This window comes from Artemia sp. Qi Xiang Cuo, chromosome 17 (genome assembly GCF_049724085.1).
Source record: "Artemia sp. Qi Xiang Cuo chromosome 17, ASM4972408v1, whole genome shotgun sequence".
Taxonomy (NCBI): domain Eukaryota; kingdom Metazoa; phylum Arthropoda; class Branchiopoda; order Anostraca; family Artemiidae; genus Artemia; species Artemia sp. Qi Xiang Cuo.
This window is the reverse complement of record NC_142810.1, coordinates 25343339-25361861: the sequence shown is the minus strand read 5'-3', so window position 1 is coordinate 25361861 and position 18523 is coordinate 25343339. Positions and strand designations below refer to the sequence as shown.

Genomic DNA, 18523 nt, shown 5'->3' with positions numbered 1-18523 from the left:
ATCTGGGGCAAAATATTGTCATGTTTTTTTTTCAAGGAATCGGGCGTGATTTTTGGCTTATTTACGTTATTTCTTGCTTATTGGGGCAAACGCTGTCTTGCTTTATTTTGGTTGTGTTTTCAAATGCTCTAGCATGCTTTTCAATGGGTCTGACGTAAGTTTTACCTTCGGGCAACACTGCTCAGCCCAAAAATCTGAATAGGGTTACCAACATGTAAATTTTTCGTTTGATATGTACTCTTTTATACCTCAGAGGTGATGTGCATACAACGGCAGCCATGCGCGCGCAAATTTTTTGACTTGCAATCTTTTTGAGGAAAAATCACTATTTTTGGCATTTATTTCCAGTTTTTTGGAAATTATAAGTTGGCAGCACTAAATCGAGCCAAAAGAAGAAAGAAATACAAATTTAAAATAGACCAAACATGTCCCAGGACAACCACTAAGACTGATAATCCTAGTTGCTGCTAAAAGTGTCTTGGAAAGGAATGAGCTTGATTGCAAAACTTAAGATTCTTTTGGAAAAAGAGAGTTCATTGAGTAGAAAAGCTGTATTTTCAATCAGTAAGAAGTTTTTTTGTAGCCTAGTGAAGGCTAGGCTAATAGCTTTTTGTAAATTTTCTTTAAAATTGTTAGGATATTAAGAACTTAGATAACCAAGTTATCATAAAATATAGGTAAATTTTTACCAAATCATGTTATTGACTTACGCATAAAGTGAATATACCACTTGATGCCTTTTTTTTATGCTGATTACAAATATAGCAATCATTTCTATCGGAAATGAATTTCAGCCCCCCCCCCCGGTATATGCCAATTCAGGGTATATATTTCTTCAACCTAACCCTGAATTGGCATATATAGGGTGGGGGGGGGGCTGAAATTCGTTTCTGATATAATTGATTATTATATTTGTAATAAGCATAAAAAAGGCATCAAATGTTGTATTCACTTTATTCCTAACTCAATAATATGATTTGGTAGAAGTTTGCCTTTTTTATACTGATTACAAATATAGTAATCACTTCTAGGGTAAGACACCCAGTAGTTAGCCACCTGCCTATTCTTAGACAGAATCTTTTATGCTATTTTAATGACTAATTTACACTGACCAGTTTGTATGTCAGAGTTTAGGCAGAATTGTCACTTGTTAGTAGATTCAAAAATAGGAGGTGCTGTACAAGTGAAACCATTTGAATTAGTAACCTACTTGTTCAGAAATTTTTCAGAAATTTTTGATACAAAAATTAAGTTTCTAGGTGGTATAATACAGAAATTAGAGTAGTTTAAATGTCAAAAAGTTTTCAAAGTGATTAAAGTGTCCGACTACTGGGTGTCTTACCCTATCGGAAATGAATTTTAGCCCACCCCCCCCTATATAGGTCAATTCAGGATATATATTTGCACATTTGGGGGTGGGGGTTAGGGGAGGGGGGCTAAAACTCATTTCTGATAGAAATGATTATTATATTTGTAATCAGCATAAAAAAGGCATCAAATGGTATATTCACTTTAGTTGTTACTCAATAATATGATATGATTTGGTAAAAATTTACCAAAATATATTTTCAGGAGTTGATGTTTGGGTAAATGTTTTGAAATTGACCAGATTTTAATGATATAGCCTATGTTAATAAATAAATATAGGCTTAGACCACCATTATATTCTGGTCAATTTCTAGTGGGCCACATAATTTACCTAAGTTGAAATTGATAATGTCATTTGATGCCTTTTTTCATAATTCAAGAATCACTTGTGGGGCTAATTGGACATCCACCACATGACTAATATGTGAGTAAAGTACATTTGTGATGCAAATGGATGTTCTATTTAGATTGAGGAATGCAATTCTAGGTATATATTTACACATTAGGGGATTGGGTATATATTCTGTGAATATATAGGCTCTAGCCTAATGAATTCATGAATTTCTTAGAAAAACAAGGAAAGAAGTGAAGATAAAGGCTCTCCGCCTGCAAAATGTGTTAACTAGGATTATTCTACATATTATGGAGTAAGAATTGTTTTCTTAATATGTTTCCTTTTGTCCAGCTGGACTCCTAGGCTTAAAATAATGGTTGGCTGGTTGGCTAATTTAAAGACTTGTATATGCATACACTGTCAAATTAGCCATCTGGTGGTATCCTGGGCTAATTGCATCTTGAGCTCTTAAAGTGGCTCCAAAGATTTTTTTATGTGAATAATGAAAGAGTATAAAAAAAAGCATCAAATGATGTTTTCACTTTTATCCTAGCTAAATTATATAGGCCATTGCAAATTTACCCACATTGCCCCCCTAATGTGCCAACATGTAGGCTACTCTGAATTGGAATATATCCTGAACTGATGACAGAAGCAATTCTTGAATTGTGAAAGAACATAAAAAAAGGAATCAAATGATGTTTTCACATTAATCTTAGATAAATTATGTGGCCCACTAGAAATTTACTTATATTCCTTAGACTGTTTTAAGCTCTGGTGTAAGTCTAGAGCAGTCTAGCACATAAGGAAACATGTTAATAAAACAATCCTTACTTCATAATATGCAGAATAATCCTAGTTAACAGATTTTTGCAGTTGGATAACCTTTATCTTCACTTCTTTCCTTTTATTTATTTTATTTCCAGTTTTTCTCTCACATTTTTAAATATATATGTCTATTCTCTTAAGTTCTAAAAATCCTTTATAAACAAACACCCAAGTGCCATCTAACTAGCTTAACCTAAATTATCAGTATTTGCTGAATAATATTTTTTGGTTGGTGGCATTGATGGTGTTTAACTGCAAATTTAGATTATCTGAAAAGAGAAAATGTAGTCAAATTCATGTTTATTTTTCAGAATTTTGTTAAAAATAATTGTATAGCAGTGAAAGAAGTGAAGATAAGGTTCTCTCCCTGCAAAATATGTTAACTTATGTTAGTCTGTATATTATGAATTATGAATTCTTTTCCTAACATGTTTCCTTATGTACTGGACTGCTCCAAGACTTAGACCTAAGCTCTTTATAAGTACCTTTGAAAAATACTTTATGAGTTGGGTTGTGAGTGTTAGTGGGCTGTATGTCATTCATACAGTTCAGTGGTTTAATTTACTACAGAGCAGGGGTGGGGGGCAACTGACCCTTCCATACCCCAGTTTCCAACCCTCAGACGCCAGTTTGCCCCCCCCCCCCCCAACTGCAATTTGGTTTCTTCAAATGTCTTATCACAACTAAGATAAGTATGCATAATTCAAGCATCCAGATAAATGGGTCAGTTTTTTTGTAAGCCTATATCATTGCCATTTTGGTGCTTTGTGGTTCATTTTTCACTGTGATTTTTGCTTGATTTGGGAAAATTGGCTCCGATTTTACTCCCCCCCCCCCCAGGATTGTAACAAAATTACACCACTGCTCTAATCTAGGCAGCCCTTTAGTGTGTTTTAAGGATTCACTAACTTTCTGTTTCCTATGGAATTTGCTATTTTGACCTTGTTAAAGCATAATATATGCTTTTTCATGTCATTTAACACATAGGATTGATCTTTTTGTATTAGCCTAGAGTTGGAGTTAGCCTATGGCAAAGGACTCAGTAAATTTAGGGAATTTACATTACTGAGCTATGATATAGTTGGACATACTGTTTGATGTCTTTTTCATGTTATTTTGGAATAATGTAATTGCTTTGCTTAGAAGTTCAATTTCTACCATTGAATTTTGAATTAAAATCAAGTTGCAATTAATCCATGGCTCATTGGAGAAAAAGCCAAGACAGATAGTCTGAGTGAGAGACACAGCTGGCATATGCCTTTTTGAGGAATGTATAAAAATTATGTCATTTTCACTTGTCTATCATCCATCTATCAATCATAGGGCAGAAATAAGGTAGATAAATATAGAACTTTAGGAATGATTGAGATTTTTGGGTTGACTCATGATGGACAATGTCAACTGGACTGTATGCAAAAAAAGGGGGGGGGACTGAATTTGCTTTGACTCACAGGCAAGCAAGTGACCTAAGCTTAGTAGGCTTGCCGGCTTAGAGTCCCAAGTGGACTACCACTTTTTTAGGATTGACACATGACCAACAAGTCCCCTAGAATAGGAGGCAAATAGGGATACCTATAGTTTTCCAAGTGTTTTAATAAACAGCATGGGCAAATGGCAGGAGTAGCTATGAATCAAATCTGACAAATGCTTCTGTCAGCTTTTGAAGAGGCATGCCTGCCTAGAGTGTCAGGCCAGATTTTTGTTAGTTGCACTAACAAAAAATGAATTAAATATTAGTTGACCAAAAAATTGCCTGAATTCACAAGCAACCAAAGTCTAATAGGGGTTTACTTGCTTATAGTTTCAGGAAAGCAACCCAATTTTAAAGCCCAATCAATCAGTCAAGTGTTTTTAATAATTCATCTAAAATTTGCAAGTGGAACCTATAATAATAATCCCCTGACCTTATATGATTAGTTCACTATAGAGAAAATAGTGAAAAATGAAATTTGTTAATAATGCTAGACTGAGCCTAGGTAATGAATAGGTACTATTTGGAAAGTGATTAGAGACAGCAGGCATACCTTCCCAACCTTACTTTGCTTGGGCCTGACTGGTGTCAATAGCATGGGTACTTGTCTAGCAGGACACTAGGTGCTGAAGTGAGAAAGGGATTTTGGACACTTTTGGGGTTGCCCATCCACCTAGAGTCTCCGGCAGGCAACCCATAGTGAAAAATGACATTTACTCAGAATGCTGCATTGAGCTTAGGCAATGGATAGGTACTATTTGGAAGGTGAGAAAAAGCAAGCAAAAGTAATGTAAAAATATAAACTGTTTTCCTTCTAATGAAAACAAATTAAATGACTATTTTAAAAATTGAGAAAAATGAGACATATTTTTGATTATGTAGTTAAACATCCTTGGACAGTGAAACCAGCTGGAAGTCCTTTTTGTCTGAATTGTCATCTGAAATATTCCTTGGGTGTTTGCAGCCTCCATGGCACTGTTAAGGGAGGGTTCTGACCCAAGGGGGTAAAGCTTTATAGCTTGGATTAAAATATAACGAATATGCTCTCCTGGCTTATATGTTTCAAGGAAGAGAAATCTAGCCATGTGCTGTGTCAGGCACAAACTATTTATCCCTGACCTTTTGCAGCTTTTTTTTCAGAATGATATAGTCTCTCAACGTTTTGGGTACCCATGTGATACTCAAAACATTGTGATACTCAATGTGAGGAGAAGGCATAAAGTAAACATGACAAGATTAGATGACTTAAAAATTTTTTATTTAATTTGCCCATGATTAATCAATACCTGTGGATTATAAAAGTTTAACAAAATAGATTGACAATCAAATAGTAAGGTTTTACCTATATTTTACCCCTCTATAGCCAAAAATAGTAGAAGAAGGTATTTTCTTTAAGGGTCCAGAGAGGGCTTAAAATTGAATTTCTAAGTAAAGCAATTATTATACTCAGAAAAAGCAATAAAAAATGCATTAAATGGTATGTTCACCTAATTCCTAGCTCAGTAATGGAAAGGTCTCCAAATTTAGCAAGGAATCATGTTAAGAAAACTATTCTTACTTCTTAATATCCCCAAAAGTTGTAGGCTTGATAATACATTTTGAAGGTGCTTCTATTGTACTTTAACCCCCCCCCCCCTTGAGCAAATATATAGCCCAAATTATGTTTCTCCCATGCATTATGCCTTTCAGCACTCTTGTGCTGCAAGTTTTGTCATCAGCATAAATTGAATTGAACACTGGTGAAATGAAGAAACAGAAAAACACATGGAAATATATATAACTTGGGCTGAATATTTGCAAGTTAGGTGAGATTGGTAGTAAAGTATTATGGAAGTGTCTTCAAAATGTGTTAACTGTAGTTATACTGCATATTATGAAGTAAGAATTGTTTTCTTAACAAGATTCCTTCTCCATATCCCCAATTCTAGGATTATACCTCTCTTTTTTTTAGAGAATTCAAAAAGACTAGCAAATGACACTGTTTCAAATTTGGAGCATGTTATTGGCATTCAGACTCAAATAAGAAATTATTCAGAAATGATGCATGACTCAAATACATGTCAGATAAACATGGATTCACAAGAGTAAGTTAATTATGTCTGTTATATTATCAAGTTAAATATACAGGGTAGGAAAGCCAGTAAATATATACATATTCACATAATTCACCTGGAGAGAAAGTGGATACATCACTTGATGCTTCTTTTATTCTCTTACCAAATTCAATAATTGCCTCTAGTGAAAGTTCCATTTTAAGGGCTTAATGGGACCTCAAAAGGTAACCTAATACCTTCTCTATTGTTTTTAGTCATTGTTGAACAGTTAAAAAATTAGTTAAAACTAATTAGATATAAAAATTAGCGTTTAAACAAGGTCTTAAACAACTCTTATGATTCTTCAGTGCCCTATTGACAAAAAGGACAAAAGAGGATGTATCAATGCTACCCTTGTAACAATGTGATTTTCCCTTTTGTTCAAGGTGGGGGCTCTAGGTTTCCTATTTACTGTTTTCAACAATAGTAATTCCAACAGTGCATTTTTTTCTGTGATGCCTTTTTGAGGTGTTTTGAACTCTATTTAAAAATGCCTCCGAGTCTGTTTTCAAGATAAAATTTTACTATTTTGACTAATGAAAATAATAATTACCATTTCTGAATAAGCTACATATGACAATTTTTTCACTACAGGCTAAAGCTGTTTTAAAACACGTTTATAAACTTTGGTTTCTAAATGCTGTTATTTGCCCCTTTGAGGGCTCAAAATGATATTTGCCACAGAAGGAATTATTGAATTTGGAAAGAACATAAAAAAGACATCAATTGGTCATTTTTAATAGTAATTATCCTAGTTCATAGTAAGTATCCTAATTTAGTTGATAGTACTGTACATCTTTTTTGTTTTGTTTCTCTTTTTTTTTTTTTTTTTTAAGTCTGGCAAACATCCTTGGAAGTTTGATCTGTTGTATAAATTCAATTTAAATATAAGCAAAATCATGTTCGTGGACCTAAAATTGTTCTGTTCTAAGATTGTCTTCTGATCAATCCTGTATGGTCTTCTGATCTTTAAGTCTTGTACTTACTGTCCATAGGAATTCTAAGTTGTCTCAGCTTTCCTGTATAAATTTCCTTGGAGTTGAAATCTAGTGAATATAAATGGTTTTTAGATTGATGCTTAAAATAAAAAAAAAAATAATTGAATATTCTACAGATGAAAGTAGTAAAGTCTTCATTTAATTATTCAATAAATGTAAAAACAAACATGTGCAAACAAATGTAATAACAATCAAGTGCACATGTAAAACATTTGTACTTGTGGGAGCTAAAACTCTCAAAACTAGTTTTGATAAGAACAAATTGGTTTAAGATATAAATTCAGAAATCAGCCAATAATTTTTATTTTAATAGACCTTTTGACTGGTCAATCCATTGACAATCACTTTTTCAAATTAACATTCTAATTACAAAAATTATATTTTGCTTGAAAAATCTGATTCTAGAATTGAGTTTTGTTCATATATCTGACAATCAGATTCTTGTTTTCATTATAAAATCGAGTTTTTTTTCTTTTCAGTAATGGTGTCAATTTAAATTTCAAAAATCCAACAATTGCATAAATAGCCTATGCTTTATTATTATAGGATAGTGTGGGACTTTTATTATCATTTTTACTCCGTCTGATTCTCTTTTTCAGTTCCTATTGTAATTCTTGCTGTATTCTGTATGTATGTGTAATCTGCTTTATCACTCTACCTTGTTTATAGTAAAAAATTATTCTGAAATAAAATTTCCTTTGATAATATAAAGTTGGCCCAAAAATAACAATAATTAAGATTATGAGAAGCCTTTTTAACAAATCATGTTTTATGTTGTTTACCCCATTTGTATATACCATGTTATCTTTTTGAAAGTTTGTATTAATTCCATCCATTTTATACTTTTCTCACCAATGGTATGTTTTTGTTCTTTAGTTGGCAATTGAGTAAAGGTAAATCTTTGCTTTCCAGACAAAAGTACTATTTATATTAAATGTGATATAATTGAGCTAAGTGAGTGAAACTTTCAGAGGTTTTTTGACTTGATATTTAAGCTGGTTTAAGAAAGTTTCATCCACATGACTCAACTACTTTCTTTAAAAGATCAATAAAAGTTTGATAGTAGGCCTATTTGTTTACCCTCCATATTTTAATGATGATTTCTGGCAATGCCTATTCCATTAATGATTTGTAATTTGACAAGAGACACAAATTCTACATTGTTTCTTCATGTGGCCTTGGATCAAACTTATGCCTTATCATATCTTTTGGGTCATGTAATTTTTTTTTTTTTAACTTTTAGTGGTATTTTTTCGGCTTTGGTATCATGAATGCTATCTTTCAGGGAATTGCAGAATGTCCTTCAGAAGCTAGACTTTGTTGTCAAAACCTTTGAGGAGTGCAAAGGATTGGTTTTTACTGAAACCACACCTGAGTACTTAAAGGAGATTAATGCATTAGAGGTAAATGTATATGATTTTCACTAGAACGAGCCAAATTACAAATTGCTATTTTACAACAAAATTAACCTAAAACTTGAAAGGAAGAAGAGGAAATTTCAATTATTATACAGTTGGATTAATACACTTCAATAAGAGAATTAAAAAAATATTTATTGTGAATATGGAAATGGAAATCATTATAATTTTAATTTGATTCATTATGCATTTTAAATGCCTGCGTTATGGGGGACATTAATTTTAATTGAACAGAATCTTAAAATTAACTTTCAAGACAACAGAAGTTAGCCATTTCAGAACAGCATGTACTTCTAGCTGGCAAATATAATTTTTTCTGTTGAATGCTTATTGACACTAATTTTCGGTGATTTTTCCAAACACCTAGCACTTGCCATTCATTCCGCATTGAATTGGGATCCGAAGATCCCGTCAGTCTGTTAGCTACTCAGTACACCTTTGCCAAAAACTACTTTTATTCAAATAGGATGATACTCAGGAAAGTAGTTTTTCCCCATGTCGGCACAGAGAACTACACGCTCAGAAGTAACTATTTAGACAATATCCCTTCCTTTTGCTTGTGCAGGCTTCACAATGACAGCTACAGCATTCAGCTAACCAGACAGATTAGTTTGACAAGTACTCTCCCTCCCAATCCAAATTGTTTCTGTCTGACTACTTCTTCTTTCTTTCCTTGATAGTTTTCAAATTTGTAAATGTACCAAGACATACAAGCAATGCACCAAATTTTTGTAGCTTTACCTGCTTCTTAGGGTTATGCCTTATACTGTATCTGCCCTTAAATAAGGTCGAGCTCTTGTCAATAAATAATGCCTCTATTTCAACCTATGTAGGTGAGAACCGTGTGTTCAACTTTTTACTCAATGAACATATCTTGAATAGCTTGTCTGTTCACCCTTTGGGTCTGTTTATTATTAAGGTGGATAAATCGTCTCATAGGAAAGAATCTGTTCTCTAGTCATTCTTTTGGAGATAACCGTGATCTGCACATTATCATCCCAGTATATTTTCATAGCTAGGAGCATATTAATATGTCATGATTAGGTTATCACCTACAAAATCCAAGAAAATTAATCATGGTTAGGGGCTTGATGGTCTTGGTGGAAGCTGATTTGTCTATCTTTTGTCTGGGACTATAGATTATTTTGCTCAAAAGTCCATTCCAGTAACTGTCTGTCCCACAACTGAAGTAAAAGATCTTTTCGTGTGCTATAGTCATTGAAAGGCCATGTTTTGGTCCAGTTCCAATAACGAAATACTTTCGTTTATACAAAAAAGAAATAATTATTTTGTCCTGTAGGCTATAAATATGTTAGTTTTAATTCTAATGCCTTAGTATATATGCTGTTGAGAACCACTCTATAAGTAGTGGAAATATCCAGACTTTGTGTCTATTTTCACTGTCTAATAAATGGACTTATCCCCATTTGAACGTTTATTTGCTCATCATGACTTCAGACATTTTTTCAATACCCTTTTCCTTAGATGCTCTGAATGGTCTTGGTTGTTCATTTGTTCTCTAGGCATTATGAAACTGCTTAAAACACCTTTTATAAATAGGCTCATTACACTTGGTATTTTGACGGCATCACAGATATTAAAACGATAAGATCACTCTTAAAGGGCAAAATGATGTAATTTATTCTCTTGAAATTTGCTCATAAAGAAAAAATCATTCATATGAGTTTCTTTTTCGAAATTACAACTGTAAACTTGACACATTCTAATTCTCGCTGTTGCTTGTAATTCTCGCTGCCGCTTATCTTCTAACTACACATTTCTTTGTTTACGCTGTGGCATACATTTTAACCATGTATCTCTTCCTTCAGTTTTATTTTTAATTCGTTTCGCTCCTTGTTTTTGCATGTCCTGTAGCTACATATTTCTTAGTTCTTTACTTTTATTTTTGACTCGTTTTAATTCATACTGTTGCTTATCTTCTAACTGGATATTTTTGTTTTTCTCTTTCAATCTCCACTCGTTTTAATTGTCTTTATTGCAAGTATTCTAACCATATATTTCTTTGATGTTCAATTTTGCTTATCTTTATTTCAAATATTTTTTTAATACCTTTTACCATAGTTGCTTGGATTGGTTTTGTCATATATGATGGTCTAGGTAATTCATTTACCCTCTAGGCATTACTAAACTGTTTGGAATGTCTTTTGTAAATAGACTGAGTCTAAATAGAATAAGTCCATAAATAGAATGAATAGAATGAGTCTATCCATTACAATTGGTATTTTAATTGAGCTGTGTTCCATCTGTTATGTTGCGTGGATCATAGGTACTAAAAACAATGTGATTACTCGTCGTGGGGATGATGTAATTTATATTCTTGAAATGTGCCTGTAAATATGACGTCACTCATATGGATCTTTTTTTCCTGAAATTAAAGCTCTTAAATGAATTTTCTCAAACTCGTGAACTGTATAGATCGTATTATTTTATGCCAAAAAATTTCAGGATGCCAATTCCTTCCAAAAATATGAAGCAGTTTTTGAGAAAAAATACATAAACATATAAATAAATGATTATTGCTCGTTTAAAGATATAGTAACAGAAGCCTGGCGGCTTTGCTGCCGGGCCTTGGTACGGCTACACAGCAGGCTTGTATATATAGATTCTCATTGTTGGTTGTTTTCTAACCGCAGATAATGTGAGCCTTTCCTTGATGTCATAGCGTCACCATAGGTTTGATACAACGACCTTGGGAAAAATCCGAATTATTCCTTAAAATTTTGACCTATTTAGATCTTTTTAGGGTCTGAAATGTCAATATGCAAGTTAAACAAAAAAAAAACAAAAAAACTATGTAGCCGGTTTCGAGCCTGGGCCCCGGCACACGGCAGGCTTATATATATATTCATTCTCCTTATCGCTTGTCTTCCAACTGCAGATAATGTGAACTTCTTCTTCATCTCACGGCTTCAGGTTAAGTTTGATACAACCACCCTGGAAAAAATACTAAAAAGGCATATGACTCTAACAAAAATATGTGTAAAATAAATACACATCTACATCTACAAAAATAGATTATAGTGGAACACTACAAAAAGAAAAAAAGAAAAGAAAAAGAAACCACTTCCAAAAAGATACGACACTCATTATAATTCACGACACTTGAATAAATGCAAGTGAGAAATGTCGTCTATCTAATTTAACTTTTAGCACTGAATTATTTCGAATGCTAGACCATTGTTTGGATGGCTCTCTAAGACCATATTTTTCAAGGTGGGAATATCTATAATGCTTGGGTATGTGTAGTAAATTTTTTGCATATTTATAGTAGCACTTTTTGACGTTTTCAGTGTCTCTCACTGACAGCTTGTGGGATGCACCGACGAGTTAAGTTATATGTGGTAAGCACACTGAACAATAAATCGAGGCAAGAGATTTCCTGGAGTAGCGTCCGCGATTTGGCACTACATATGCATAAGCACATTTAATGGCGGTAGTTGTTTGCTTAACAATTGCTTTTATAGTTTTAATGATCGTTTCTGTAATCCTTATACCAAGATATCTCAGCTCCGATACCGTAGGGACAACATGATTTCCGAGAGTGACAGAATCACTTTGCAGTGCATTAAAGGGCGAAAATTCACACTTATCAAGGTTAATAGATTGAAAGTCACATAGGAGTCGATTCAGGTTCTCTTTAAGTCTGCTTTGGATCTACTGAGCAGAAGGACGTCATCAGCGTATAACAAGTAAGACACGTCAGGACCATGCAACACTTTGTTCAAGATGTACGAGACGGTTATGGGCCTATAAGATTTGCATTCGTTTGGATCTTTTTCTTTTTTTTGGCGATAGATGAGATGATCCCTTTCAGGAAAGAGATGGAAACAAAACCTCTGGTGATGCGCATCTGGAAGATAAGAAGCATTCAGAAGATGGGAATAGAAGTATTCAGGTAAGTGCTTGAGGTTTTATTGAATGGTCGTCGCTGTCTATCCCATTCTTTGCTTTGGAAAGTACTTTTCTGATAGCTAACTTGATCTTCTCAAGGGAAATGGGAACAATGCAATGCAGCCCTGAGAAATGTGCAAGCCAGCTGGAAACTTCCGTTTCATATTGATTGGTTATAGTAAGATTCTCATCTCCATACATCGAAGCGTAGTAAGAGTGCCAATCACGTAGTGTCAGAGAAGTGCTAGATGGACGATCGTCTGGTCTGATTATAACTCGCATCCCTTTCCACAGGAACCTTGGGGTTATGTCATCCCTAAAGGCATAGTTATTAGACCTTTCAACTATGTTGAATAAATTGGCTATCTCAAAATTTTAGTCGGACGTCCTTGGGGAAAAAGGGGCGAATGAGGGATGCTAGTCATCCTCCAATCCTTTTGGTAACTTAAAAAGGGCACTAAAACGTTTATTTTCCGTTCGAATGAGCCCTCTCCTGTTCCTCTAGGACCATTGGCTCGATACGTTCACCCCTGGAGAAAAAAATATAAAATTCGTTATTCTTTTGTTTTAAGTCATGAATTATCCAATAAGCAATCAATTGAGCTAATAAAGTTTGATATGAATGCATGTCCTCAGTCCTTTTCATTCATGAAAAAATCACCCGTTTTATAGGATTTGTTTTCTTATGAAACTCGTTGTTTCTCATTGCTGCTTCTCTTCTAACCGCAGGTTTCATTATTGATTATACTTTATTGATTATTTCATTTTTTTTGTTCGAAGATTTTATTCTTTAGTTTTAAGTACTAGGGCGGGGAATCAGCAATTTCAGTTGAATTAAGAAATTCTGTCGTGAATTCAAATCCTCCTTCCTGATTAATAAGTTTCTTATTCAATCTTAATTTTCTGGAATATTTAAACTCCGTAATAGCATAATTATCGTGTTGTTCTTTAGTTTTAAGTCAAATTTTCGTTGCCATTCAATGTGACCATGTCTTCTTCTTTAGCTGTTCAGTCATTTTGTGTAATTTCGTACGTCTTGTAGATACTAACTGTTAATTGCTCCTTCTATCCTTCGCAGACGCTAAAATATCGCGTTTATTGTTCAACTGTAATTTTCTGCAAAACATTAATTTGTGCTTTATTTTCATACAAGCATCCCAGGAAACATTCATTCCATGCCCTTTCTTTTAGCTTTTGGATACGTCTTCACATTTTATGGTCCGGGCTGTTTGACCAAAATGTCTTCTTGTTGTCCAAATAACATATCTTTTCCAGCCGTTGGAAGTTAAATCATGTCATGTTGTTTGTACTCGGCTTAAGCAAATGGACCTTAAATTAGAAGTAGCACCTTTGTAAAAATACAACTTTGTTTTCTTAGCGTTTCGATTACTGTTCGCCCGATCTTTATGTCTTTTGGTGCTGGATGTGGTTTTAACAGCTTGTGCTTCAGACTTGCCTATATAATTAAATCCTTCGTCAACGTCCTTCGAATTATCAACGTCCCGAGCTATTGCTATTCCTTCACTAGCAGTTTTTATATGAAGTTCAACAGCATTTAATGCTTTTACAGGTTCTGCATTAACGTCATTATAAACTCCAATGTCTATATTAATGGCTATTTTATCGCTAGAAGCTCTTATGAAATGTTGGTGTGAACTTCTTCTTGATGTCAAGGCTAAAGATTGCGTTTAATACCAGCAACCTGAGAAAAAATACTGAAAAGGCATGTTATTTTAACACAAAGATGTTGTAAATTAATACACAGTTGTTCGTTTAAATCAGTATATATATATATATATATATATATATATATATATATATATATATATATATATATATATATATATATATATATATATATATATATATATATATATATATATATATATATATATATATATATATATATATATATATATATATATGTGTATATATATACATATATGTATATATATTTGTTATTCTTTTGTTTTAACTCATGAGGTGTCAAATAGGCAATCACAATTCAGTTAAGAAAGTCTGGCGTAAATTCAATTCTTCCTTCCTGTTTATGCATGAAAGAATCATCCATTTTATAGGATTTCCTTTCTTCGTTCTGATTCTCAATATATATATATATATATATATATATATATATATATATATATATATATATATATATATATATATATATATATATATATATATATATATATATATATATAGACCCCGACGCCGCTTGGCGGATCTACCGAACGCCACCGACGAGAGGCCCGGTAATTTTGCGGCAATTCTTTATTGCGTCAACCGCAAAGTCGGAGCTTTTCCTTCTCGTGTGGTTTGGTATTTCGATTTTCCTGATTAGAAATTAAGCTGGGCTTGCACTATCCCTGAATTTTTGGGTATTTCCCCGAAAATGTATGTGTCACCCCGAAAAAAATTTGGTTCCCCGAAAATCACGCAATCACGGTGCCGCCCCTAGCGATTTATCACCAGTGACTTTCCCTGCCAAATATTACTTTGCATACCATAATTCTTCAATACTCTCTTGTTCATTAATCTTCGTCTCTTTTTTTACCTTGCATAAAAACCAGACAGATGCAATGTGGAATTGCAAATATTGCAATATACACAGTTCTTCATATGTTGACAAAAAAAAAGTATCATCTTTATGAAATGAGTTTAAATCATTTAGAATGCAGTTTCCCCATCGCTTTTTCTTTTATCATTCAAAATCAGGAATTTTATTTTCAAGTTGAACAGAATTATAAAACGTATTCATAACTATACAATTTCAGTCTTCGATTGGATTTTTAAATTGACAGCTAACAGATTGTTTCTAAAACTGAATTGTACGTTTGCAGATTTTTTTTTTTTGCTTTTTTCAAATAAGAATTTATTAATGTTTAATACTCAATTGTTCAACGCCTGATAAAAAATACAATCTTCTTTCTGAAATATTTGTAACCACCCCCCCCCCCCCCAAAAAAAAGAAAATCTTCTGTTGAGACAAAATTTAGCTATAGAGTAAGCTCTGTACAAGGTTGGGGAATTAAAGATTGAACCGGAAGTTACCCCAAAAATAAGATTCATAAATAAATTGTAAATTATTGCCTATAGGGGGGGGGGGGATAGGGGGCTATCATTTTTAAATGATAATGCCTCATTTTTCTTTTATTGAAAGCAGGGATGCCCAAAAAGATAATTTTTTTTTCATTTAAATTGGAGACAGAAGAAAATGATATAAAATTCCCTGGTAAACCATTGAAATATTTTGATAGACCCAGCTCCCCGCCCCCCATTACGATTTGTTCATTGTCTTGGGTATTTTGCGATTTCTCATAGGCTACTGGCGTAACTTGGCTTTTGTATTTACTAATACTACTACTACTACTATGAACTCACCGCAACACCAAGCCGCCTGAGGCCAACACATCTATACATAATCTTTCTCCATCCCAATCTATTCAAAGCCTCCCTTTTTACACCCGCCCACGAAGTTCCCATTTCCTTTATATCTTTCTTTATGACGTCCTCCCACCCCAGACGGGGACGACCTGATTTCCGTTTAGCCCTAGATGGTTGGCCGAAAAGAAAAATCTTCGGCAATCTGTCATCCTTCATCCACACAACGTGCCCTAAGCACCTCAACCTTTCTTTCATTATAGCCCTCGAGAGTGGTGTTGAACCACATTGTTCGTATAGCCTATTGTTTGAAATACGGTCAGTCAACCGGGTACCCAGAACAATCCTTAAGCTATTTCTCTGGAAAACATCTAGCAAATCTTCATTCGCTTTTCGGAGCTTACATGCTTCAGAGCCATATTTGACCACTGTAGCTTCTAATATTCTAATCATGGTTTGCAGACTTATCTTCCTATTCTTCCAAACTTTTTTTAAGTGTGAAAAAACACCCTGAGCCTTGGCTATTTTACTTTTAACATCTTCACTGCTCAAGTGAAGCTGCCCACCTGATCAATATTTTCATTACCCAACGTCACCTTTTCATCTTCACTTATTCCTAGCCTTTGTGACTTAGTCTTCCTAAGATTAATTTTCAAACCAATTCTAGCACCCTGAACTCGCAAAACCTCTAAAACTTCATTCATTTTGCTCACACTTTCATCTAGTATGCTTAAATCATCAGCATAATCCAAGTCCAGGAGACTTTTTCTTCCCCGTTTGATTCCTCGGTCTCCCATTGCCTTTCCTGTGCTCCTTAAAACAATGTCCATCAAAATAATCCATATAAAGGGGGACAGAACACAGCCCTGCTTAACTACTGATTTAATACAAAACCAGCTGCTAACCTCATTTCCTGCTTTAACTGCAGCAGTGTTATTCTCGCGCATAGTACTAATCACTTTAATGTATTTGTCTGGTATACCATACAAGGATAAAACCTTTACTAAAGCTCTTCTATCAACAGAATCGAACGCTTGCTCGTAGTCTATAAAACTGAGGACCAAAGGTGTTTGAAAACTCAGGCACTTCTTAATTATTAGCCTGAAAGTGAAAATTTGGTCGACACATCCTCTACCTTTTCTAAAACCGCACTGCTCTTCTCTTAAAACTTTGTCTGTGGCATCTCTCAGTCTAAAAAGTATCATATTACTAAGTAATTTACTACCTACAGAGACCAGACTAATGTCTCGATAATTACCACGCTCACTTTTATCACTTTTCATGTAAAGTGGCTCAATTAAGATTTTCCTAAAATCGTTAGGTACTTCCCCTTTATCAAAAATCATATTCATAATCTTCAATAACTTATTTCTGACCTCAGAGCCACCATATTTAAGATACTCATTTACCACCCTATCAGCATCTGGAGCCTTATTATTCTTTAATCCTTTTAGTACTGTTGCTAATTCCTCCTCACAAAACAAATCTTCCTTCACATCTAAAGTATCACATACTTTTTCAGTTTCCTCTATATTTTTTCCTGCAACTCTATCTCGGTTAAGCAAGTCCTCAAAATGTTTGGCCCATCTCTCTTTAGTTTTCTCTTTATCACTAATTGCGAACCTAGTCCTAGGTTTAACTGGGACATGTTTGAAATGACTGATCCCTCTCAATTTGTTTATACACAAAAGTAAAGTATTGCCATTATATCGTCCAGCAGAGCCCTTTAGACACTTGGCAACTTTGTATTTAGCTTCCACCTCCCAATTTTTCGCTTTGTATTTTAGTTCTTTCTTCCCTTCCTTTTCATTTCTTTTGTTTTCATACGATCTATCACTCAGATAATTCTTGTACAAGTCCTTTCTTCTTTCTATTAAACATAAAGCTTTTTCATTAATATTCTTAGCTGCAGCTCTTGCTTTCTTCCCTAAGAAACCTTCATCAACTTCACAAATTATTTTTCTAAAATTATTCCAACAATCTTCCACATTATAAAATTTTAAACTCTAAAGTTTAGTATTCAACTGTTCCTGGAAAGTTTCTCTAAAATTCTCTTCCTGGAGTCTAACAACATCATAAATTCCCGGGGGGTAGTTAACCTTCCGATATTTCAGTTTTAAATTAACCCTTGACACTACTAGATGGTGATCTTGACTTTTAACATCAATAACAGCACTCCTATATACCCTAGTATCTTGTATTGATCCTGCCAGTCTTCGGTTTACTATAACATAATCAATAAGGTTTGCTGTCTTACCATCACGTGAATACCATGTTAACTTACGAGCAATTTTATGACCGAACACTGTATCGGTTATAACTAGATTGGTATACCTACAAAATTGCAAAAGTCTGCATCCATTGCTGTTTTCTTTTCCTACACCAAATTTACCTAGGCTAGGATACCATCTATCCCTATTTCTACCGACCTAGGCGTTAAAACCTCCCTGTAATAACATCATATTTCTACCTGAGACCTTGTCTATTTGCTCCTGTAACTGTAAGTAAAATTCATCTGAGTCACTAGTATCTCCGTCAGTCGGTTCTACAGGGGCGTATACTACTATAACTGATACCTTGAACTTTTTAGTCATAAAATGAGCAATTAGTATTATATTATTAATATCTTCCCAGCCTAAACAAGACTTAGCAGCTTCCTTATTCATCATGAGCCTTACTCCCTGTCTATGTACCCCATCCCTTCCTGCCTGAGTAAA

At 34.0% G+C, this 18523-nt stretch overlaps 1 protein-coding gene across 2 annotated transcripts in view; it reads left to right on the top strand.

Moving 5' to 3' along the window:
- Window positions 1-207: 207 nt before the first annotated feature.
- The window catches only part of LOC148942039 (uncharacterized), a 532991-nt gene continuing 514675 nt past the window's right edge, over window positions 208-18523 (top strand). The window contains exons 1-3 of one of the 2 annotated variants that reach the window (XM_089103685.1): window positions 208-564; window positions 5953-6085; window positions 8378-8495. In XM_089103685.1, the coding sequence (XP_088959811.1) occupies window positions 489-564; window positions 5953-6085; window positions 8378-8495 (327 nt within the window). In that variant the 5' untranslated portion in view covers window positions 208-488. The remainder of the gene's footprint in view (window positions 565-5952; window positions 6086-8377; window positions 8496-18523) is intronic. The other variant, XM_089103686.1, reaches the window with a different exon arrangement.